General features: G+C 41.7%; 1 protein-coding gene across 1 annotated transcript in view; it reads left to right on the top strand.

The window, feature by feature from the left end:
• Nucleotides 1-26,512, top strand: part of ATP9A (ATPase phospholipid transporting 9A (putative)) — a 118,249-nt gene that overhangs the window by 13,316 nt on the left and 78,421 nt on the right. Inside the window, exons 2-4 of the mRNA XM_029070406.1 lie at nt 15,393-15,537; nt 17,896-18,009; nt 22,493-22,601. Of these exons, the coding sequence (XP_028926239.1) occupies nt 15,393-15,537; nt 17,896-18,009; nt 22,493-22,601 (368 nt within the window). The remainder of the gene's footprint in view (nt 1-15,392; nt 15,538-17,895; nt 18,010-22,492; nt 22,602-26,512) is intronic.

Below are 26,512 nucleotides of genomic sequence, written 5' to 3'. Positions count from 1 at the left end.
TTGATCTTTTCAGCCACACCCACAAACGCTGATACAAAAATCTCACCTTCTGAAGCATCTTTTCGAATCCTAAAGCTATCTCACTGGTACAGTCTAATGGTGAGACTTCGCCCATGTAAGAATTAAGACCGATGGGCAACAGCCTTATTCTTCCGCAGTACGGTCAAGTAAGATTCACCAATTCAGCTACTGGTGCTGTTTTCTATTTTGCCTCTTTGCAACGTGTCCCCTTTAGATCCCACATTCCTCTCGTTGCCACCAACTAAATTGAAATGATTATATCCATTCAGGCAGTTAAGGACTCTTCCAAATGCAGGCGTGTTTTAGGGTTGACTCCGAACACAACTTTGACAACTTTGTATCTTTAACATTGTCACTCATTTTTAGGTTTTGATCGGTCTCAAATTCTGTTTTTGCCCTTTCCATAACTTTACTATTGTTCTTTATAAGTGCAACTTATAAGTAACTTTCCCAAGGTCTTGCAGCAGGCAAGAGACAGAGCCGGGATTAGAACCCAGGTTCCCTGATTCCGAGGCCCAGGCTCCTTCCCCTAGGCCACACAGTAGAAGCGTCTTCATTGTCCCGGTGGTCTCAGTTAGCTTTTTCTATATTTTCTCCAGTTTTAGTATGTCCTTCTTAAAATGTGGTAACCAGAACTTCCAGGGTATTCCAGGGAGGTAGTGTGGCTCAGTGGAAAGAGCCTTGGCTTCGGAGGCAGAGGTCATGGGTTTGACTCCCAGCTCTGCCACTTGTCAGCTGTGTGACTGTGGGCAAGTCATTTAACTTCTCTGTGCCTCAGTTACCTCCTCTGTAAAATGGGGATTAACTGTGAGCCTCACGTGGGACAACCCGATTACCCTGTATCTACCCCAGCGCTTAAAACAGTGCTCTGCACATAGTAAGCGCTTAACAAATACCAACATTATTATTATTATTAGGAGTGCACCATGATTTTATAAAGTGCTGAAACTCTGCCTCTGCCTTTTGTTTTCATTTTCTACCTTCTTGTTTGGTGATGCAACATTTGGTTGATTTTTTCTTATTTTTTTTTGTCTACCGCCTCCCACTGAGTCACTGATTTACAAGATCAGCCAGCAGTGATTCCCAAATCACTGCCCTGAGGTGCTCAGAGCCCACCATCAGGGAGTTGTAATCTAGACTATTTTCCCCAAATTGAATACCTTGAACTCACCCACATCGAGGGGTCTGGAAAATCAACCAGTGGTATTTATTGAGCCCTTACTGTTAGTGGAGCACTGTACTAATTACTCAGGAGAGTGCAACAAAGTAAAATGGCATTATGAGATTCGCTCAGATTTATGAACGCTTCCTGGAGTTTATCGTTTACTTCATGACATTTCCCTGACTGGAAGGACTAAGGGTCCTGTACAACATTGAGATTGCACTGAGCACTCAGTCTTCTAGATCATTTATTTGTTGTTGCATTTTACTCTCCCAAGCGCTCAGTACAGTGATTTGCACACAGTAAGCATCCAATAAATACGATAAAATGAATGAATTTTTGTTCAGATGTTGAACGGCTTCGGTTCTGGTTAGGTTCCTGGAGGACCTCCCTATTTGCAATCCTCCATCCTGAAAAGTGGCTATTTATCCCAAACCTTTGTTTTCTATCTTTTTAGTCAGTTTTCTATCCAGTGCAGAACATTCCCTGAAATCCTATTGTTGTTCCATTTCTTTCAAAAAGCTGTCCATGTGGAACCTTGTCAAAAGCCTTTTGAAAATCCAAATATATTATGTCTACTGGTTCCCTTCTAACCTCATGCTTGTTGACCCCTTCAAAGAACTCCAGCAGATTAGTGAGGCATGATTTCCCCTTACAGAAACCATTTGTCTTTGCCCCAGCAGGGCTGTATTTCTCTAAGTGCTCACTGGTCCTAAACTTAATTATCAATTCTACTAATTTGCTAGGTATAGAAGTGAGACTTACTGCTCTATAATTCCCAGGATCACCCCTGCAATGCTTTTTTATAGATGGAAGTTAAATTGGCAAGGTAACTGTCTTCCAGTACAATGGCTGTTTGTAATGATAGGTGAAACACACTCCCAGTAGTTTTATAACTTCCTTCAAACTTGTGGGTGGAAGCCATCTGGTCCTAGTGATTTGTTTGCATCTAGTTTATCTGTTTGGTCGAAACCATTTAGTCCTCATGATTTGCCTCAGTTCCTCTAGATCCAAAAACAATTTCGATGTGGAATTTTTTTTACCGTTTTCCTCTTGGCATCTCCTTTAAACTCTCAGTGCGCCTATTGCCACACAGTTGCTCAGGGAACCCACTGATTAGGAAATATTTGAAAAATATTTTGTTTGCTTTGGCATCTACTGCAAAGTAATCTTCAAATTCCTTTTTCGACTACTTATATTTGCACCAGATCTGCCATTCTTTATGGACTTTCTTGTTCTCAGATGAGCTTTCCATTTTTGAAAGGGTGATCTTTGCCCTCTGTTAACCTCTTTTACTCTGCCAGTTTGTCATGCAAGCTTTTTGTTTGGTGGCCAGCTCTTGTTCTGAGGGTCACGTCTTTTCTCGGACTCTGGGAAGTGGCATGGCCTAGTGGAAACAGCACAGGCCTGGGAGTCAGAGGACTTGGATTCTAATCCCCGCTCTGCCGCTTTAGTTGCTCTTGTGACCTTGAACAAGTCACTTATCTTCCCTGTGCTTCAGTTCCCGCATCTGCAAAATAGCGATTCAATACCTGTACTTCCCTCCTCCTTAGAATGTGAATCCCCTGTGGGACCTGGTTATCTTGCATTTACCCCAGAGCTTAGCACAGTACTTGGCGCAGAGTAAGTCTTTAACAAATACCATAATTATTTAAAATAGTCGCTTGCCTTTTTAGCTCTCCCATTCAGCGTCTTCCTAATTAAGCTCTGCATTTTTCCATAGTTTCCATTTCTAAAATTAAATATCCATGGGGGGTGGGGCAAGTAGGAGGTTCCCTCCCACCCTCCAGCAAGAATGTGAAATTGAATCAAGTTGTCTTCATTATCACATGGAGGCTTTCCCACTACAGTCTGCACCAGATTGTGTTCACTATTCAGAATTAAGCCCAGCGTAGTGTCTTTTTGTGTTGGCTGCACATCTAACTCTTTTAGAAAGCAGTCAGGACCACATTCAATCCCTATCTCTCTTCATATTTTTATTTTTTGTATTCATCTTTTGTGATGTTCTGATATGATTATTGTTTCAACTTTCCTTATCTGTCTGGTGCCAGTCTCTTTTCCCCCATTTCCCACCCCTTGTTCTTAGCATGTGAACTCCTTAGGAGCCAGGGACCATGTCGATTCCCAGTGCTTAATACAGTGCTCCACACACAGAGTAGGTACTTAGTACTATTGCGGCTACTCATTTCCACTTCTCTTCGTAAGTTACCCGTTAATTTATATGCAGATAATGAAAGTCTCCCACTATTATTTTCAGCCTTGTTCTACATCTTCCCCAACCTAGTCGAACATTTCCCGATCACTTTCCACATCCCAACGGGGTGACCTATTGAACACTCCTACTGTGACTAAGTTTTTGGAATTTATATTCGTGGTCCTTCTTGGTATTCCTCTTCACTGTAAAGATTCCCAGATTACTACTAATTATGTGTGCTTCCATTCTTAGCTGTCCTATGCCATCAGTGGTATTTATTGAGCACTTACTGTATGCAGAGTACTGTATTAAGGGCCTGGGAGAGTATGATGCAACAGATTTAACAACCTGGCAGCACTGTATCCCATAGACATTTAGACTGTGAGCCTGTTATTGGGCAGGGATTGTCTCTATCTGTTGCCGAACTGTACATTCCAAGCGCTCAGTACAGAGCTGTGCAATAGTAAGTGCTCAATAAATACTATTGAATGAATGCAATGAATGAATTGTTTTTCCCTTCCTCCTCCAAGTCTGAAATACCAATTATTTTAAGGCCCTCATTAGTTGCCAAGCATTCCAACTCACCCACTATAGTATCTAGGCTTCAAGCATCAGTGTAGAAACATTTGTTTATTTTTGGCCTTGCCCCGTTGCCAGTGTCAACCTCGTCCAGCTTCCCTGCTTGAGCAATTCACTCTGACCTCATCATTTTTCTCAACTGCCTCACTTGTTTCCCTCCTGACTCACAACTTAACATTCCCTAAGTTGCAATCCACCTCCAGTGCTTTTCTGCAGACACTCTTTCCCCCAGCTGTGAGTTTAAAAGCCACTCTACCGTCTCATTTTTAGTCGTAGCAGCTTAGTGCCATTTTGGTTCAGCTCCTGTACAATTTGAATTGATTTCAAAAAGTCCTCTGATTCCTAATGCATCTAAATTTCCCCTCTCTGCACCATTGTTTCTCCCTGACTCACTGACACTAATTGCCTGTATGCAGCTACTGCCAGAACAGCTTGGTTGGAAATAACTGGATACAGAAAAGTTGCATGATTATATTCTATATAGGTGAAAACATGAGGTGTACAGAGAATATCAAGGGAAAATAATAATGATGGTATTTGTGAAGCACTTATTTTGTGCCGAAGTATTGTGATAAGTGTTAGGGAAGATAGAAGATAATCAGACTGGACATGGGACTCGTCGTCGAAGAGGTAGCGAGAGCTGGTATCTGATCCCCGTTTTTCAGCTGAGGAAAATGAGACTCAGAAACACTAAGAGATTTGTCTGAGATCCTCAGAAATTTGGCGGCAGAGCTGGATTAGAACCTGGGTCTCCTGATTCTGTCTCCCACCTTTCCACTAAATTGGAATGCCTAGAGAAGAAAATAGGGATGGATGATATAGTGCTCTGTTCTCATTTGCTCCAGCTGTTGCTGCTCGATGTCTGTCTGACCTCTCGGTGATCTCTCTGCAATAGGATGATTCAAATAGTCAATCAGGTATTAAGCAGTTAATTAGTGCAGAGCTCTATACTAAGCACTTCATTTATTCAATCATATTTATTGAGCGCTTACTGTGTGCAGAGCACTGTACTAAACTCTTGGAGAGTACAATTCGGCAACAGAGACGATCCCTACCCAACAATGGGCTCAGAGTCTAGAAGGGGGAGACAGACAATAATAATGTTGGTATTTGTTAAGTGCTTACTATGTGCAGAGCACTGTTCTAAGTGCTGGGGTAGATACAGGGTAATCAGGTTGTCCCATGTGAGACTCACAGTTAATCCCCATTTTACAGAGGAGGTAACTGAGGCACAGAGAAGTTAAGTGACTTGCCCACAGTCACCCAGCTGACAAGTGGCAGAGCCGGGAGTCAAACCCATGACCTCTGACTCCGAAGCCCAGGTTCTTTCCACTGAGCCACGCTGCTTCCCCAACAAAACAAAACAAGTAGACAGGCATCAATACCATCAAAATAGGTAAATAGAATTATAGATATGTACACATCATTAATAAAATAGAGTAATAAATATGTACAAATATACACAAGTGCTGTGGGGAGGGATAGAGCAGAGGGAACGGGTAGGGGTGATGGGGAGGGGAGGAGGAGCAGAGGAAAAGGGGGGCTCAGTGTTGGAAGGCCTCCTGAGGGAGGTGAGCTCTCAATAGGGCTTTGAAGAGGGGAAGAGAGTTAGTTTGGCGGATGTGAGGAGGGAGGGCATTCCAGGTCAGAGGTAGGACGTGTCCCAGGGGTCGACGGCGGGACAGGCGCGAACGAGGCACCGTGAGGAGGTTAGCAGAGGAGCAATGTGCAGGGTGGGCTGTAGAAGGAGAGAAGAGAGGTGAGGTAGAAGGGGGCAAGGTGATGGAGAGCTTTGAAGCCAATAGTGAGGAGTTTTTGCTTCATGTGAAGGTTGATAGGCAGCTCCTGGAGATGTTTGAGGAGGAGAGTGACTTGCCCACTTGGGAGGGTATAATACATTAGAGTTGATAGACAAGATCCTTTACCACAAGGAGTTTACAGTCTAGAGTAACAGACTAAAATCATTCCCTACTGGCTAGAACATGGCCAGGGAGTCTGGAAGACCTGGGTTCTAAACTCATCTGTTGTGTGACCATGGCCAAGTCACTTATTTTCTCTGTGCCTCAGTTATCTCATCTGTAAAATGGGGATTAAGACTGTGAGCCTCATGTGGGACAGGAACTGTGTCCAATTTGATTTGCTTGAATCTACCCCAGTGCGTAGTACAGTGCCTGGCACATAGTAAACGCTTAACAAATGCCACAATTATTATTTTAATATAAAAATTCTGATCTCGGCCTGTAAAAATATCAGCGTTAACATTATTCATTCATTCAATCATATTTATTGAGTGCTTCCGGTGTGCAGAGCAGAGTACTGAGCGCTTGGGAGAGTAAAATAAAACACAGTAAGCACTCACTCAATATGATTGATTGAGTGACTGAGAGCTTAGAGCTGTAGCAGGGAAGAGTCAGCGGATCCTGGGTTTATTCTCTTTCCTTTCCCAGGCTACTAGTCTTCCTGATCTCCAGGGAGCAGGTGGAGGAGCTGCAGAAGAAAGAGCTGGTTTCTAATCTTAGTTGCTGCTCATTTGTTTCATGATTCTTTATGGAGAATTTGTATGTGAAGTGGCACTTACTCTTCTGGTATGGTTTCTTGCCTGTGGGTATAAGCAGACGTAGCTCCAAATGCCACCAAAAGGAATGGGAGCGATTGATGGTGGGCACAAGGCATGAAGTGAACTTGCTCAACAAACTGTGGCATTGCCCAACAGCCTAGGGAAAGGTATAACCATTCCCCTGGCAAAAGCTTGGGTTAAAGCAGTTAAGTTCTTCCCGTATATTTCTCTAAACGTAGCAGAATGTGCAGAATCTGATTCTGTTGTTTCTGTCCCACTGTTTAGCCCAGTGCTCAGCACTAGCTGTTTAATAAATACTCCAACCAGAATTGGAATTATAATTTATAAAATGTTATGCCCCGGCCAGCATCTTTTGGAATCACAATAAGGAAATGGAGATTCTCCAAGGAGTAGGGAAGGAGTGTGGCCTAGTAGATAAAAGGACAGGCCTGAAAGCCAGAGGACCTGGCTTCTAATCCTGGTTCTACCACTTGCTTGCTGTGTGACCTTGGACGAGTCACTTACCTCTATGTTCCTCAATTTCCTCAACCCCCAAATGGGGATTCACTTCTCGTTCTCCCTCCCATTTGTCTTTGAGCCCCATGTGGGACAGAGACTGTGTCCCACCTTTTATTTTTATGCTATTTGGTAAGTGGTTATTACGTGCCAGGCCGTATACTAAGTGCTGGGGTAGATTCAGGCTGATTACTCTGGACACAGTCCATGACCCACATGGGGTTTACAATCTTAATCCTAGATGAGGTAGCTGAATCACAAAAATGAACTTGTATTTACCCTAGAGTTACAACACGTCTTGACACATAGTAAGCGCTTAATACCACTGAAAAAGGAGAAAAATATATACTTTTGTCTGTGTTTTTAAAATCTGTGAACCAGCCTTTTCTATTAGTAGGAACAAGAAAGATTAAATCATTCAGTCAATGGTATTGAGTGCTTACTATGTGCAGAGCACTATACTAAGTGTTTGGGAGAATACAGTACAACAGAGAGACAGCAAGGCCTAGTGAAAAGAGAACGGCCCTGGGAGTCAGAGGACCTGGGTTCTAATCCTGGCTCTGCCGAATGCCTGCCGGGTGACCTTGGGCAAGTCACTTAAGTTCTCCATGCCTCAGTCCTCCTGTTCTCCCTCCTACTTAGACTGTGAGGCCCATATGGGACAGGGACTGTGTCTAACCTAATTCACTTTTATCTACCCTAGTGCTTAGAACAGTGTTTCACACATAGTAAATGCTTAGCAATTGCCATTTTAAAAATGGTCAAAATCTCAGTTATAGAATATATATCTCTCAAGCAGGTCTTGTCTAGTATGCAGTCAATCAGTAGTATTTACTGAGTGCCTACTGCATGCAGAGCACTGGACTAAGCATTTGGGAAAATATAATGGAATTAATAGATATGATTCCTGCCTTCATGGAGTTTGCCATTTAGCAGGGAAGATACTAACTAAATTACAGATAGTGGGAAGTGATTGAGTATGATTAAGGAATTTTTTTTCTATGGCATTTGCTGAGCAGGTACTATGTGCCAGGCACTGTGCTGAGCCCTATGGGAGATAGAAGCCATTCAGGTTGGATACAATTCCTGTCCCAAATAAAGCTCACAATCTTAATTCCCATTTCATAGATGAGGTAACTGATTTGGCCAAGGTTACACAGCAGACAAATGGCAGAGCCAAGATTAGAACCCAGGTCCAAGCTCTATTCACTAAGCCCCTCCAATTCTCTAAGCATTGTCTGTAGTGGATCCCACCACATGTTTTAAATCACATTATCAGCATTTAAAAATTTCCAGATAATTGTATTTTATTAGATTGAGCTTTTCTTTAGGTAGTTCTGTTTTCCTTCATTTGGGACAGATTGTTTGCTTACAAATAACAGACCAGAGAACACACAAAACTGGGTTATTGCCAGATATGAGAAGAATGTCCTCATAGCGTGGACATCTGTTCTAGAAAGGGTCAGCATGGCTTTGTCACAGTCTCAGATCTTGCAGATGGCACTGTTGAAATACAGCCCTGGAATTAATATCGTGGAGCATAATCCAGAAAGATTCTGTAAATGGTACTTTCAGAAGGCCTTGACCTCCTCTCCCCTCTTGCCATCTGAGTATGTTTTCGAATAGGAGGTAAGAGGTCCTTTAATCAATCAGTGGTATTGATCGGACGCTTACTGTGGACAGAGCACCATGCTAAGTGCTTGGGAGAGTGCAGAGCAACAGTCAGCAGCCACATTCCCTGCCCACCAAGAGCCTACGGTCTAGAGATAGACATTAAAATAAATTATGGATATGTATATAAGTGCTGAGGGGCTAAAGGTGCAGTGAATATCAAGTGCTTTAAAGGGTAGAGATCCAAGCACATAGCTAATGCAGAAGGGAGCGAGTAGGGGAAATGAGGTCTTAGTTAGGGAAGGTCTCTTGGAGAAGATGTGATTTTAATAAAGTTTTGAAGGTGGAGAGAGTGGTGACTGGCAGGTATGAAGCGGGAAGGGAATTCCAGGCCAGAGGTAGGCCAAGGGTGAAGGGTCGGTGGCGAGGTAGACGAGGTGGAGCAACTGTGAGTGGATTGGTTTGGAGGAACGAAATGTGTAGGCTGGGTTGTAGTAAAAAAAATCAGCGAGGTAAGGTAGGAAGGGACAAGCCGATCGAGTGCCTTAAATCAATCAGTGGTATTCATTGAGCTCTTACTATGTGCAGAGCACTGTACTAAGTGCTTAAAGTTGATAATGAGAAGCAGCGTGGCTTAGTGGAAAGAGCCCGTGCTTGGGAGTCAGAGGTCGTGGGTTCCAATTCCGCCCCCGCCGCTTGTCTGCTGTGTGACCATGGGCAAGTCACTTCACTGCTCTGTGCCTCAAGTTACCTCATCTGTAAAAATGGGGATGAAGACTGTGAGCCCTATATGGGACAACCTGATTACCTTATATCTACCCCAGGGCTTAGAACAGTGCTTAACACATAGTAAGTGCTTAAAAAAACCAACATTATTATTATGATTAGACTGTAAACCCATCATTGGGCAGGGATCGTTTCTATCTGTTGCTGAATTGTACATTCCAAGCGCTTAGTACAGTGCTCTACACATAGCGCTCAATAAATACTATTGAATGAATAATGAGGAGTTTGATGTGAAGGTGGGGGCAACCATTGGAAGTTTATGAGGTGTAGAGAGATATGGACTGGACATTTTTTAAGAAAAATGTTCCAGGCAGTAGAGTGAAGTAAGGACTGGAGTGGGGAAGACGGGGAGAGGGAGGTCAGTGAGGAGGCTGATGGAGTAGGTTAGGTGGCATAGGGTAAGTGTTCGGATGGAGAGGAAAGGTTGGATTTTAAGTGATGTTGTGAAGGTAGAATTGAGAGGATTTGATGACAGATTGAATATGTGGGTTGAATGAGATGAGTCGAGGACAATACCAAAGTTACTGGCTTGTGACGGAGGATAGCGCTGCTGCCTACAAGGATGGGAAGGATGTGGGGAGGACAGGATTTGGATGGGAAGATGACGAGTTTGGTTTGGGACACGTTAAGCCCCAAACACTTAAGTCCTTCACTCCCCAAATAGCTCTCTCCCCCTCTAGACTGTAAGCTCATTGTGGGCAGGGAGTGTGTCTGTTTATTGTTCTATCGCACTCTCCCAAACGCTTAGTGCAGTGTTCTACACACAGTAAGCGTTCAGTAGAACGCCATGAGAAACCACGAGAAGCAGCGTGGCTCAGTGGAAAGAGCGTGGGCCTGGGAGTCAGAGGTCATGGGTTCGAATGCTGGCTCCACCACTTGTCAGCTCTGTGACTTTGGGCAAGTCATTTAACTTCGCTGAGCCTCAGTTACCTCATCTGTAAAATGGGGATCAAGACTGTGAGCCCCACGTGGGACGACCTGATCACTTTGTATCCCCCAGCGCTCAGAACAGTGCTTTGCACATGGTAAGCACGTAGCAAATGCCATTATCATCATCATCATCATCAGTAAATACAATTGAGTGAACGAATGAGTGGATCCAGCCCTTGGAAGCCCCTGCTGCTGCCTTCTCATCTGCTACTGCCTTGTCCACTCACCTCCCCAGTCTATTTCTAGACAGTGAGTGCGTTTTGGGTAGGGATGGTCTCTATTTGCTGCCAAATTGTACTTTCCAAGCACTTTATTCAGTGCTGTGCACACAGCAAGCGCTCAATAAATACAATTGAATGAATGACTGAGTTGTATGCTCCTAAAAAATTGTGAGGTGTCCAGTGGTTACAACACATATTTCTGCAATTTTCTCTATTAGCGTTCACAGGAAAAAAAGAATTAATAAAAAGTGAAAGGGTCTTTTCTTAACTCTGTGCTAACCTCTGTGGCTGGAGTAGGGAAATTTGAAGCCACTCCTTCCCTAGTTCCCCAGCAGAGGCGGAGAGCTCAGTTTAGGAGAGATAAAATCAATTCCCTGAAGCAGTCTACAGCAGAACTGCTGCCAGTTGTCCATAGACCACACCTTCATTCCCTTGTTTCAGGATACTGTCCGTATTTCCAAATGTCTGAAGTCCATCTCTGGATAAACATTGAAGGGGGTGGAGGCAAAACCAGTTTGCTTTATAGCAAGCGTGGATAATTATGGATGAACAATAGCCCAAGTGTTGTTTTTTCTGCCGTTTGGATAGAAGTCAGTGAATGTAGTCATGTGGAATCATTCCAGAAACACAACTCTAGGTTTTCTCTTGGGCATGAGAAGCAACGTGGCCTAGTGGATAGAGAACAGTCCTGGGATTCAGAAAGACCTGGATTCTAGTTCTGGCCCTGCCACTTGTCTGCAGTGTGATCTTGGGCAAGTCACTTAACATCTCTGTGCCTCAGCTTTCTCATCTGTAAAATGGGGTCCCATGTGGGACAGGGACGGTGTCCAACCTGATTAGCTTGTATCTAGCCCGGTTCTTAGTACAGCGCCTGGCAAATAGTAAGTGCATAACGAATAAAAACAAACCAAAAGACTTGGTGGGAGTGTCCAGAAGAGAGTCTGGGAACTAGCCCTAATTTATTTGAGTGTCTTTAGAGCCAGAAAATGCTATTGGAAGCAGACTGCAATTGGCTGGGGAAAAGAGTAGTTACTGGAGGAGTATTCCAAAGAGAAAGGAATATGGACAGGCAGCTCACTGTAAATGTAAAGGAATTCCAGCTGTGTTGTGTGTGCCGAAGAGAAAGCCTAGCTGAAGCAAAGTCAGCGATGTCGGAAATGAAACTAGTTCCTTGTGGGTCAGTCCTTGTATGCAGAGCCCTGTACTAACTGCTTGGGAGAGCACTTAGGGAAGCAGCGTGGCTCAGTGGAAAGAGCCTGGGCTTTGGAATCTGAGGCCATGGGTTCGACTTCCGGCTCTGCCACTTGTCAGCTGTGTGACTGTGGGCAAGCCACTTAACTTCTCTGTGCCTCAGTTACCTCATCTGTAAAATGGGGATTAAAACTGAGACCCCCACGTGGGACAACCTGATCACCTTGTATCCCCCAGCACTTAGAACAGTGCTTTGCACATAGGAAGCGCTTAACAAATACTACCATTTTTTCTCTGTGCCTCAGTTACCTCATCTGTAAAATGGGGATTATCTGTGAGCCTCACCTGGGAAGACCTGAATACCCTGTATCTCCCCCAGCACTTAGAACAGTGCTCTGCATATAGTAAGCGCTTAACAAATATGAATATTATTATTATTACAATACAGCAGAGTTGGTAGACATGTCCCTACCCACAAGGAGTCCACAGTCAAGAGATTGTAGATTGTAAATTCCTTTGAGGTCAGGGGTTGTGTCTACCAATTCTTTAGTATTTTACTCTCTCAAGTGCTTAGCCCTATGTCCGGCACACAGTAAGTGCTTAATAAATATCATTGACTGCTTGCCAGGTGTCTGGTGTGGTGCTGTCCAAGTGGGTGCTCAATAACTACTGCTGTTATCATCTCAGCTTCACACGTCAAATGTGAGATTGCAAGTGGGGCGTTTAAAGACCAGTACCTGTGGGTCTGATATTCCTGGGGCTCAAACTTGGGCAATGGAGTCGGTTAGTCACTCAAATTTATTGAGCGCTTACTGGGTGCAGAACAGTGTACTAAGTGCATGGGAGAGTATAGTATAACAGAAACATCCCCTGCTCACAACGAGCTTACAGTCTAGAGGAGACTACTTATCAAAGTATAGGTATATTCATTTATTCAATAGTATTTATTGAGTGCTTACTTTGTGCAGAACACTGTACTAAGCGCTTGGAATGTACAATTCGGCAACAGATAGAGACAATCCCTGCCCAATAATGGGCTCAAGAACACAGTTATCCCTCCTCCAATTCAGTATTTGTGTTCCTGCAAACCCCCATGTTACCAAAAATTGGTATTTTCAAACAATTGTTTTAATAGATAATAAGAGGAAAGGGGAGATGATGGCTTGAAAACAGTTGAAATAATATCACACTGGGTAAAATTCAAGAAGGATGAGTAAGATGAAAACTCTTAATGCTTGTTTCAAGCCAACTATTGTTTTCTCTGACATTTATTAGTGGTTATTAATTAGCACCTCACAGAGACCCAATTTGCATTGTTTAAAATTAGTTTCCAGTAGAAATTTAATTTCAAATAATTACAATTGATTCCTTTTATAATGCTAATGAAGAACTGATAAGAGGCTTGCTATAGAGCCTGTCATTTTTCCTGAATTAGTAGTCCTGGCAGAGGCCAATCTTGTAACTAATTAGTAGCTGTTATGAAACTGTGTTCCCTATTCTCCTTCTGTATTCTGTCTTAATCTTTGTGACGAAAACACATTATAGTAGAAATGAAAAACTGATCATTTACAGAATCCTTACCCTTATATAAAAGATGAAATCTGAAGAATTACTTTGGAACTCTGTTTTATTTGAGGAAACTCTACTGCCAGATTAATTTGAAGGTCACATTAAGGAGCTTTGTTTTACACAAGGGGTTATATGTATGTCTCTCTGAGTAATATTTATATTATATGTGTTTACCTGGGTGGATTTCCATAGCTAATCTTGAAGGTAAATAGAACCAGCCAACAAAATAAAACAACCTTCTAAGTCTGAGGTGAACTCCCAGAAAATAACAAAACCAAATCAAGAAGATGATCACATCTTTTGAGAGACTGCCAAGCAGAAGGTGGCAGCAATGTGGTATCTCGTATCTACCCCAGTGCTTAGCACAATTCTTGGCACCATTAGGGAGAGGAGAAGACTATGAACCACTAAGGCCTTTCATGTCTGTTTAGACTGTAATCTTGTTGTGGGTGGGGAACGTTTATAATAACTCTGTTGTACTGTATTCTCACAAACGCCTAGTACAGTGTTCTACACAAAGTAAATATTCAGTTGATTGAATAATTGTTTTAAAACGCCCAGCAAGAGATTTGCCTTTTAAAGACTGAATTGCTTTGTTTGGATTATTGCACACTTTTTACTTTTTGAGAGTTTTCGGATGTGGATACCCCTTATCCTTAACTTTAGGTTGTGAATACCATGAGTACAGGGACCATGTCACCTCCATTGTATTTTGCCCAATACCCATTACAGCGCTTATAATTAAATAGATATGGTCTAGTGGAAGGAGTACAGGCTTGGAAGTCAGGGACCTGGATTCTAATTCTAGCTTCACCGCTTGCTTGTTGTGTGACCTTGCTCAAGTCACTTCTCTGTGCTTTTGCTTCTTCACTGATAAAATGGCTACTTAGACTGTGAGCCCCATGTGGGGCAGGGACTGTGGGTGACCTGACTAACTCTTTTCTACCTCAGTGCTTAGAATAGTGTTTGACACCTGTTAACACTTAAATGCCACAGTTGATGAGAGTGGATGCTGTTTGGTCTTCTCCTTGGAGATTACACATAGCATCCAATGCAGTGTACTATTTTGCAGAATCATTGGTGTGACTCTGTGGGCGGGGAAGATGTTTGTTTATTGTTATGTTGTACTCTCCCAAGCACTTAGTACAGTGATCTGCACATAGTAAGCATTCAGTAAATATGATTGAATTGAGTGAATGAATGAAAGAGCATGGCCCTGGGAGAGGAGACGAGACCTCGGGTTGTAATTCAACATGGCATGGGGGATAGAGCACGGGCCTGAGTTAGAAGTTCATGGGTTTTAATTCTGGCTCTGTCATTTGTCTGCCGTGTGACCCTGGGCAAGTTACCTCACTTCTCTGTGCCACAGTTACCTCATCTGTAAAATGGGGATTGAGACTATGAGCCCCACATGGGACGGGGACTGTTTCCAACTCAATTTGCTTGTATCCGCTCCAGCGTTTAATACAGTGCCTGGTAAATAGTAAGTGCTGAACAGAAACATTATTAATATAATTAGTATTATTATGTTCTGCGGCTGACCTGCTATGTGACCTGGGCAAGTCACTTAAGTTATCTGAGCCTCAGTGAGCTCATCTGTAAAATGGGGTTATGATAGAATAATAATAATAATGTTGGTATTTGTTAAGTGCTTACTATGTGCAGAGCACTGTTCTAAGCGCTGGGGTAGACATAGGGGAAGCAGGTTGTCCCACATGGGGCTCACAATCTTAATCCCCATTTTACAGATGAGGTAACTGAGGCCCAGAGAAGTTAAGCGACTTGCCCACAGTCACACAGCTGACAAGTGGCGGAGCTGGGATTCGAACCCATGACCTCTGACTCCAAAGCCTGTGCTCTTTCCACTGAGCCATGACAGGGACTATGTCTGATCTAATAATCTTTCACCTACCCCACCATTTAACCTTAGTAAGCACTTGATAAATGCTGTAATTATAAATGACACAATCTCAAGGGAAAATATAATAAAAATCTCCTTCAGGAAAAAAAACACCCAGCAGCTTGGTGTTAAAGAAGAATTTGTTCTTGGTGCAGGTGTTGCGAGTGGCTGAGATGTTGTGGCAGAAGGGATCCTCGGCCTCGGACTGTCTGGTTGGGTCACCCCGAAAAGCGAGAGCAGAGATACCCTCGCAATGTGATCAACAATCAGAAATACAACTTCTTCACCATTCTCCCTGGGGTATGTATGAACAAGACCTTTCTCCTTTCCCCCCACCTCTCCCCACCCCACTTTTAGAGTTGGGCTCTTTCTTCAAAGACCGCGGTCAGGTAAGGACACAGATTGCCAACAGATTGGAGCGTCATGTCGGTCCAGGGGTGTAGCTAGAATTTGTGGGCAGAGCAAGTTTCACACACTGCCTCCGCTTTGTAGGATTAAAGCCCTGTCAGTTTGGGAAATTGGAGCCCTTTAGACAGATGCTCTTCTCATTTTACTTTAATAATGCCACTCTGTCTCTCAGCTGCTTCTCTGGGACTTGACCACCCAGTGCCTTAGTTTCCTTCTCTAGGGAAGAGCTTATTTGTCTCCATCCTTCCTGGCAGGATTTTTGTTCTTAATATGAATGAATTTGGGTCAAAATGCTCAGACCTCCTGAGATGAGAGAGCAACTATATACTTTCTCGAAAAATGTAACATTACTGGGTTTTGCAACAACTTTGCAGCATTTTTTTGTTTTGTTTTAAAAGTGTGCCATTGAAGCTTTAGCTAAAATATAGCATTGTATGCAAAGGCCCTGTGAAACACTGTGAATTACCTTTTCCAGTGACTGTTTCCTCCCTTTCTGGGAAAGCATTCATGAACCAGGTGCACATATTTGTAGAAGCAGTGGCTTAGAGAAGAGAGCACAGGGCTGGGAATCAACGGTCCAAGGTTTTTATCCCAGCTCTGCCACTTGCCTGCTGTGTGACCTTGGGAAATTCACTTTATTTCTCTCTATCTCAGTTTCCTTGTTTGCAAAATGGAGCTCCAATACCAGTCACCAGAAAGATTGTGAGCCCCATGTGGGACCTAATTTTCTTGTTTCTTTCCTAGTGTTTAGTACAGTGCTTGGCACATAGTAAAAGCTTAACAAATGCCATGACTATTATTATGAAATTCCTCTATCCAGGGTTCATTCCTGGTATCCTCCAGGTATCATTGTAACTATTGAGATGGTTAACATATTTCTCATGCTTTTAAGGTTTGTTTTTATTTTTAAAGAAACAGGTTCTTTTCCTTAGGTCTGCTCTGTCCTCTTGGGCATTAGAGGGTCTTTGGCAAAACATGTAAAACTGTGTTAATTGATTTATTCATTATTTTACTTTGCTAGCAGTGTTTATTAGTTGTTAAACAAACAATCCCAAGTACAAGGAATACATTGTCACTGGACCAAGCTTTCGGGAGGAGTTTCTCATGAACAGAAGTGTGGTGTAGTACCTTTATATGGCAGATTTTCATCTAATTTATGCGTTTTTCTGATATGTTTATATTTAGGGAGTGGATACTGTTAAATTGACCAGATAGCCTGATTTCAACAGGACAATCCCGAATCTCAAGAATATGTTCTACCTCTTGCCTTTGGTTTTCTGGCTCCATATATGCTGTTGAATGAATGAGTTTACTCTTCCATTTTCCCCCCTTTTCCCTTCTCAAGCAATCAGTGATATTTATTAAGCATTTACTATGTGCAGGGCACTGTGCTAAAGAGCTTGGGAGAGTACAGTGCAATAGAATAGGTAAACATGTTCCTTGCCCTCTTTTACAACTTCTTCCCGTCTGTCCCTACTCCCTTTGGACCTCAGTTTAGTTCTGCCTAAAATGAGATTTGTGAGTAGGATTATTATTACTATTATTTGTGAAGTTCTCACTTTGGGCCAAGCACTGTACTAAACACTAAGGTGGTAATAATAATAATGTTGGTATTTGTTAAGCGCTTACTATGTGCAGAGCACTGTTCAAAGCACTGGGGTAGATAGAGGGTATTCAGGTTGTCCCACATGAGGCTCACAGTTAATCCCCGTTTTACAGATGAGGTAACTGAGGCACAGAGAAGTTAAGTGACTTGCCCACAGTCACACAGCTGACAAATGGCAGAGCTGCAGTGAATGTCCCTGTCCTACATGGGGCTCACAGTCTCCATCTGATCACCTTACCTATTTTTTTACCATAAAGTATAGGGGCAAATGCCACAAATATTGCAGATCAGAATAACATTCTCAATGGACCATCCTTCCCCCACCCCACCTTGATTTTTAAGTGTAGTTCTCTTTTCAGACAACCCATCTAGTACTCTAGTATTTCAAAATAAAGAAGAGCCACATTTTTATTGTTTCATAAATTGCCAATTTAAATTGTTTTATATTATATATTTTATTACATTCTAGCAGGAGAAATTGAATTTTGGATTATTATGTCATAACTGCATTTGAATGCCACACTTCAAAGTCATGTTTAGCAACTTGTTATAAAAGCTATTAGTATTTATCAATTTGTGAAAAATATAAAGGGAGCTTGAACTTTTTTCAACTTGAACTTGAATTTTTTCCCTCTTAATTTCAGGTGTTGTTTAACCAGTTCAAGTACTTTTTCAATCTTTACTTCTTACTTCTGGCCTGCTCTCAATTTGTTCCTGAGATGAGACTTGGAGCCCTTTATACGTATTGGGTTCCTCTGGTAAGTAAACTAAGGTTGTTTGCTCAATTACCAATTACAAATGAAATACATTTTTTTTCTTTACCAGAATCACCTTGAGCATCTGATGAGTGAAGAGATTTTTGGTTATAGAACATAGGGTGAACACATCAATCTAAAGTCTAAATATTTGAGTTGTAATGTTAAGCTAAATTTATATATTATTATCATCCAGATGCTGTGAAGCAGTGTTGTGTATGTTACCTGAATTATGGAATTTTTCTGCATCCTATAGACATTTCTGGGTGATCATTCAAAATATAAGAAAATGCTTGCCTCATTGAGTTTAGAAAGAGCTGAATAGAATATGCAAAACACTAAGTTGCTGTTGTCTAAGAGCGGATATTCTAAGATTTATTTAATGTATTTTTCTAATTGCTGTGGAACCACAATGATAGAGCTTCAAACAAAACCTGGGCAGTTGGCTGGATAGTATGTGGATTGGGTTTCCGTCCCACCTCTCTCCCACCAGTTGCTTTTCAAGAATCATAAAACCTTTTTTCAAGTTTAATATGATGAAAACCTGTTACCTGTTAGACAATAGTGTTGTATTCTGGATTTCTCCTGGGTGTTAATGGTTACAAGTGTGTGGATACGAGTCCTTGAGTACTTAATTGTGAGAAGCAACATCGCATAGTGGATATACCACAGGCCTGGGAGTCAAAAGGTCATGGGCTCTAATCCTGGCTCCGCCACTTGTCTGCTGTGTGGCCTTGGGCAAGTCACTTGCTTCTCTGTGCCTCAGTTCCCTCATCTGTAAAATGGGGAGACTGTGAGCCCCATGTGGAACAGGGACTGTGTCCAACCCAATTTGCTTGTATCCACATAGTAAATACTTAACAAATACCATGATGATGATTATTATTACTAAGGGCTTGGAAAAGTACAATACAGTGGAGTTGGTAGACATGATCCCTGCCCACAAGGAGCTTACAGTCTACAGGGTGAGACAGAACCTAAATTGCAAATAGGGCAAAAAATAGAATATAATATGTACAGAAGTGCTGAGAAAAGGGGTGAGTATCAGAGTGCTTTAAGTGTTACACAGCCAAGTGCATAGGCGACGAAGATGGGAGGGCAGATGGGGGAAATGAGGGTTTAGTTGAGGAAGGCCTCTGGGAGGAGATGTGATTTTAGTAGGGTTTTGAAAGTGGGGAGAGGTCTAGTCTGTTGTACATGGAGGGGGAGGGAGTTCTACTCCCGAGGGAGGATGTGGGAAAGGGGTCAGCTGTGAGATAGATGAGATCGAGGTACAACGAGTAGGTTGGCATTCACAGAGTAAATTGTGTGATTTGGGTTGTAGGAGATCAGCAAGATAAGATGATGACTGTTCCAAAGACCAGTACCACTAACTGGATCTCCACCCACTTCTTGTCCTTCAGACGGGCAGCAGGATTACTGTAGATGAGCTACAGTGGGAGTACAGACCCCCGGTAAAGTGTTCATTTAGCCTGGAAATTAGAGCCCAATTAATTGATTTGGCTCCAGTCTGTAGGGAGCATTGAGGCTGGGTTTAAACTGAAATGGGGCTGGACTCTTTTCTGAGGGTGTTTGCCATACTAGAAATGGCTGGCTGTGTTTGGAATTTCTGAAACTTGTAGTGCCAGCACCCATTCCTCCCTCTCTTGCCTCTTCTCCCCCCCCTCAGTGCAATGCTTTTCACCCAGTTGGTTCTTAAAAAATAACATTACTACTCTGACTCACCACTCATCCCAAACCCACAGCACTTATACTCTACTATTTCCCCGATCTGGAATTTGTTGTAATGTCTGTGTCCCCTTGTAGACCGTAACCTCGCTGTGGGCCACAATATATACCAAATTTATTATAATGTACTTTTCCACATGTTTCAAGCAGTGCTGTACATGCAGTAAGTGCTCCCTAGTTACCATTGATTGTTACTTGACTACAAGGGAGTGGGGTAATCGCCCAAGCCCTCTTCCAAGACGAAGGAGAGGTCGAGGTGCTGGGTGCTGAGGTACGGTGGATGCCCAAATGGGTCCTCTATCAGCCCCAGCTCTGCCTGTTTTGAGGGGTCATATTTTTGATTTTTTTTTTTTGTGAATTTTGGGACCAACTGAACCCACATGGCTTGGTGCTGAGCCAATCCACCTTCACAGCCTTGGGTCCCATGGGACATGCAAGGGGCTAAATCCCATGCAAGGTTTCAATCAATCAATTCTATTTATTGTGCACTTATTTTATGCAGAGCACTGTACTAAGTGTTTGGGAGGGTACAATACAACAGTTCCTCACAGCCTAGGGGGAGGAGACAGACATTAATATAAATAAATAAATTATGAATATGTATATTCACTTCTTCCCCAGTGAATAAAGGGTGCAAATCCAACTGCAGGGACAAAGCAGAAGGAAGTGGGAGAAGAGAGAAGAGGGGAAGAGTTAGGGAATGCCTCTTGAATGAGATGTGCCTTCAGTGAAGCTTCAAAGGTGGGGGGAGTGATCCTCTGTCAGATATGAATAGGGAAGGTGTTCCAGGTCAGAGGCAGGATGTGAGTGGCATGTGGGTGGGAGGTGAATGAGATAGATGAGATGAAGGTACAGTGAGTAGATTGGCATTAAAAGAGCAGAGTATGCCCACTGGGAAAGTCCAGGAAACTTGTAGGAAAGTCATGAAGTAAGGAAGGAGGGAGGGAGCAAGGCGATTGAGTGCTTTAAAGCCGATGATGAGGAGTTTCTGTTAGATGCAGAGGTGGCTGGACAGCAACTGGAGGCTCTTGAGGCAGGGAGAAACATGGACTGAAGTTTTCTGTAGAAAAATGATTCCCCTTATTTGCCCACACCTGGCAGTGAGAGCTCTACCAAAGCCACAGCCAGTGATTTGTCCTCTTGACTGTAAGCTTGTTGTGGGCAAAGAATGTGTCTGTTTAGTATTATATTGTATGCTCTCAAGTACTTACTACAGTGCTCTTCTCCCAGAAAGTGTTCAATTAATGCCACTGATTGATTTTTCTCATTCTGAGGGGTCTTGCATTTTGTCTGCTAGGAATCATGATACCAGAGTCCAAGGAGATTCCACCAAAACAGAAACTTCCCTCTGATTCTTTGAGTTATTTTTGTATGAATTTGGTTGGAAACCTTTGTTTACAAAATGAATTTGCTTCTACTCAGTAGAAGTTGTGAAATTACTAACTTAAATCCCGTTAAGTTTTAAAATTGTCTCATCAACATTTGGACATCCTTCACAAAAGAATGGATTCATTGTATTTGATCAGGGAAAACATAGTTTTTCATAATAGGTTCCCGTGTGAAAAATGAACATGACTACAAATATAGAAATAGTTGTTTGAAATTCGAGTTCTAAAATTCTTTATAGACAGCTAATTTACCACATAAGGTAAAATGAGGAGTAAGGAAATATGAAGTTTCTTGATTTTCCAGGGAAGAATAAAAAGCAATTAAAAGATATTTTCAATAGTGGGCTTAGAATCTTCTGCTTTGCTTGTCGGCTACACCCCTGACAGATTCCTTTGCGAATAAGCAGTGAGTAACCCCTTAGAATAAAGCTTCTCTCAAATATCTCTGGATATTAATTGGTCTCCAAGTTGGGTAGTTGAAACTGATTTCTATACTACATTTACATGTCTTTGTAAAGCAATTTCCAGCCTTGGGGGAATATTCTGAACATTAATGGAAGTTATGCGCATACATGGAGAGAAAATGAGATACTTTGAGTACTGAGTGTTATTTATACAAAGCAAAGAGGATATAGTCTCTTCTCTTTGTGCACATACACACTTTTCATTAACATTAATGGGAATTATCCACACCCATGCAGAGTGAAATAGCAACTAGAGCATCTGTAAAGGCAGCTGCTGCATATTGCAAAATAGCCACATTCTTCTTGTAGTTGGATCAGATCCTTTTTCTGGAATTCATATATTATCTTCGCTCCATATGTGGTCTCCTTTTTTTTCCCTCTGAAGCTCTTATAGCTTTTCTTTTAGAACAATGTACATCTTAAATGTGATTGGAAAGTGAAATAACCTCTGATTGTGAAGAGCAGCAACTCTTTTTAGTCCTTTCATAAAATACATCTCTGGTCAGTTTACACAAAAGATTTAACCATCAGGTTGAACCCGAGTTAAATGTTCCATGAGGCAAATTCTGAAATATATCGGTCTTTAAAATGAACTACTGTTTCCCATCTTTTTTCTTTCTCAGGAAATTTTGACCAGCACCACCCTGTTTTAAAAAGTGGCATTTGACATTTGTGTAAGCATGGGAAGTTTCACCTTAACAATGAGGGAAAATGCAGTAAATATTCTTCGGTACTAGTGGAAGAAAAAAAAATTACATGAAAATTAGCCTCAATTTGACTAGTATTGTGACCTTCTCCTTTCCTTTCTGAGTCAGAGCAGATGAGGGAGAGATGAGGTTTGAGAACACTTCACTACTTCAGCGTTTCCTCCTCCCTCTAACATTTCCTCCTATCTCTCCCTTCCAGGGTTTTGTACTCGCAGTGACCATAATTCGAGAGGCAGTGGAAGAGATCCGGTGTTACGTGCGGGATAAGGAAGTGAACTCCCAGATCTACAGCAAACTCACAGCAAGAGGTCAGCTTTTTGGCTTCTGCTCTCTACGTTGCTTGTTGTGTCCTGTCGCTGACTGCAACTCAATCAAATGCTGCTGACAGTAAAAGAAGCAGAGTTCAACAAACAGGGTTTATAGGCTTGTAGGCACGTGGCTTTACAGTCACCTTGTTGCTCTGGGCACCATCAATCAATCAATGGATATTTTTTGAGAGCTTGAGTGCAAAACACTGCACCAAGTGCTTGGGTGAGCTCATCTGAAAGACTTGTGCATGGATTCTGGTGAAGTTAATGAGCAGATAATGGTTCTCTTAAAATGTTCAACATTACCCTACTGCTTGGTTAACGACCCTAGAAAGTCTCAGATGAAGGATAAATGTCCTGATATTTCTGGGTGATGGTGAGTTTTAGGGCACATGGATTAATAATGCCTGCATATTAGGTTTTTGATCTACTGAGCCAGAAGCAACTATTTTTCCAGGATTTTGTTTCATTTACTCCTTCTCTTACTACTTGAGCAGTTACTGTAGGAAAATATGCTTAGGCAAGTAGAAACTTAAATCATTGAAGATACAATAAATTTTTAAGTACGGCTGGTGAATTATAGTAAAATATCTGGGCACTTAGAAATTGCTTTATAGATTGAGAGCACAATAGAAAATGCACTTGGTTTGGCCAGGTTGTGTCTTTCCCTATGCTATTTGGTGAGAAGGCTAGGAATTAGGGAATATTTGTCTGACGACGAGAGCCAGTTTGGTGACCAGATGTGGGATCAGTAAAAAGCGGTTGTGCACATGTATGTTTGTTTGAGTCCCATGAAAATTTTTGGGTTGGGTTTAGTTTTAGAAGAACTGGGAGTACAGTACAATCAGTTATATATATTAAGTAAGGGCTTACTCTCAGCAGAGCATTGTATCAGTCAATCAGAGGTATATATTGAACGATTACTGTGTGCAGAGTATGATCATCAGTGGTATTTATTGAGAGCTTACTGTGTGTGCAGAGTGCTGTGTACTAAGCGCTCGGGAGGGATCAGAACAGAGATGGTAGACACAGTCCCTGTTCCCAAGGAGCTTATACTCTTGAGGGGAAGACAGACACTACCATAAATTAGTAATTTATGGTTATGCACGTAATTGCTGTGGGGCTAAGGGTGATGTGAATTTCAAGTGTTCAAAGCATTTGATTGAATGCAATAGGGTTAATAGATATAATAATAATTGTGGTATTCAGCATTTACACTGTACTAAGCATTGTATTAAGTGCTGGGGTAGATGTAATACAAGTAGATCTGATACTGTCCCTGTTCCACACATAGACATAAGCTCCTTGTGGACAGGGAATGTGTCTGTTAATTGTTGTATTGTACTCTCCCAAGTATTTAGTACAGTGCTCTGCACACAGTAAGTGCTCAATAAATAAGATTGAATGAATGATCCCTGTCTTCAAGGATCTTACAGTTTAGTTGAGGAAACAGGCGCTAAAATAAATTACAGATAGGAGAAACAACCAAGTATAAAGGTATGTTTGTCAGTGAGGATGTGGGGTGAGTACTTAAATACTTAGAGACTAAGGACTCAAGTATGGCAAGAAGCAGCATGACCTAGTGGAAAGAGCACTGGTCTGGGAGTAAGAAGGACCTGGGTTCTAATCCCAGCTCCATCATTTGTCTCCTGAGTGACCTTGGGCAAGTCACTTAACTTCTCTGTGCCTCAGTTACCTCATCTTTAAAATTGGGACATGGACTCTGTCCAATCTGATTTACTTGTATCTACCCCAGTGCTTAATAATAATAATAATGTTGGTATTTGTTAAGTGCTTACTATGTGCAGAGCACTGTTCTAAGCTCTGGGGTAAATACAGGGTAATCAGGTTGTCCCACGTGAGGCTCACAGTTAATCCCCATTTTACAGAGGAGGTAATTGAGGCACAGAGAAGTTAAGTGACTTGCCCACAGTCACATAGCTGACAAGTGACAGAGCCGGGAGTCGAACTTATGACCCCTGACTCCGAAGCCCGGGCTCTTTTCCACTGAGCCACGCTGCTTCAGTGCTTGCCACAGAGCTCTTAATAAATGACATAAAATAAAAAGTGCATAGGTGACAGTAAAGGAGGGAAGGAAAGGTGGAAAAGTAAGAGTTTAGCCAGGCATGGTTTCCTGAAGGAGATGTGATTTTAGTAGGGTTTTGATGGAGAGAGATTGTATCATACACGATTATTTTAAAATATTTTCATTTTAAAATGTATAATTGTAGGGGGAGATTTGTCTGCGTAAATAAAAATCCAGGTAAAAAATCAGTTTTAAAATCTTTTGGCCTTTCATTTTATCATTTTTTTGATATCCATGCAGCAACATGTACATAGCCAGCTCTCCTTCAGAAATACTACTCCTTTCTGGTGTAGGCAACTCTTGCAAATTGTCCCCAAAATGCTAAATGGCATATTGGTATGATAGAATTGTTAAGACAACCTTATTTAATTTAAGGATTCAGATTGCAGCTTCAATCCCTCAGTGTCCAAATCTTGTTTTTGAGGGTCAGGCACTGCACTGGAGAAAACAAAAACAAAAGAATGGTATGCACACCCAAGAGATAAGTTAAAATGGCCACCCCGTGGTGATAATTACTGAAGGAAACACATTAGAGAGAAAAGTTTCTCTCATAATACACTTAAAAATGATCAAACCATCCAGTTATTATAATACTGAATATGAGGTGGTAATAAGAATGCTAAGAAAAAAACTTAAAAATTATTTTTTTTAATGAGTTTAATGTAATTCTAAAAAATGATTGGTGAAGGGATGGGGGGAGAAATTAGGTTAAATTAAGTAGTCCCCCAGATTCATACCCTGAGTATTTTAAGAAAATTTGTCAAAGCACATCTGACTATGCTGTAATTTTCACTAAAATATCCAGAGCCTTAAGGAAATAATTTTTTTTCCATTTAATTCTTACAAGGTCAAGTTTCTGTAGGTTTTCTATAACAGTAGGAATAAGACAACCTTAGAGGCCATTCATGCAGTGTATATTAAATTCCCCTTCAATAACATATTTTTACTATAACATTTAAAGTGCCTGGTGACCAACAAAAGCCCCATCAGAGAGGAGGTAATACATCCTTTTAAAGGTAAAAAGGAGTTGCCTTCTGGATTCTATTCATTGGTCCATCCAGGAACTGGCCTTTCTTTAGTTCTTTTCATATTGCAATTACTTTTCCCATGAATGATTTTTCTACTACCTCCCCTTTCGCCCTCACTACCACTCAGTTCCTGAAAAGATCCTAAAGAGAATTGGCAGATGGCCCTAGCATTAAAAACGTGTGTCTCTTTGTTTTCTTCTTTTGTAAGCAATAGGCTTACAAAAGCAGGAGGCTGTGGTGACAATATTGAGAACTACAAACTACAGTAATTACAAGAGAATAGTTTAGAATATAAAAGCAGCAACTTGGAGACTTTTCAAAATTTGAACAAAAAAGCCAATTTGTGTGATGATTTAGAAAGTGACTGATTAATTCAATATTTAATACTACAATTGAGGTGCAAAAAATGTTAAACAGGATGGTTTCTTCTAGAGAAAAGACAAAAAAACCTTTCCTAATGAAGATGCTAATACAGGATTTCTGTATCAGATGAAATCCCTTTTCTATGAGTTTTTAAGAATTTTTTTGTGGCTTTAAAAATGTATACAGAATGTTCTGACATTTCACTCTTTCTACTGCTGTGTAGGTTTTTTTTTTTCTGTTTCTTTTTGGAAACTACTCTGAGATGCCTGGTAGGGGAGATATGCATGAGGTGACAGAGAGAAGCAGCATGGTTTATTGGAAAGAGCACAGGCCTGGGAGTCCAGAGATCCTGTCAGTGGGCAGGGATTGTCTCTATCTGTTGCCTAATTGTACATTCCAAGAGCTTAGTACAGTGCTCTGCACATAGTTAGCGC

This window comes from Ornithorhynchus anatinus, chromosome 8 (genome assembly GCF_004115215.2).
Source record: "Ornithorhynchus anatinus isolate Pmale09 chromosome 8, mOrnAna1.pri.v4, whole genome shotgun sequence".
Lineage (NCBI taxonomy): Eukaryota > Metazoa > Chordata > Mammalia > Monotremata > Ornithorhynchidae > Ornithorhynchus > Ornithorhynchus anatinus.
This window is presented reverse-complemented; position numbering and strand designations above follow the sequence as displayed.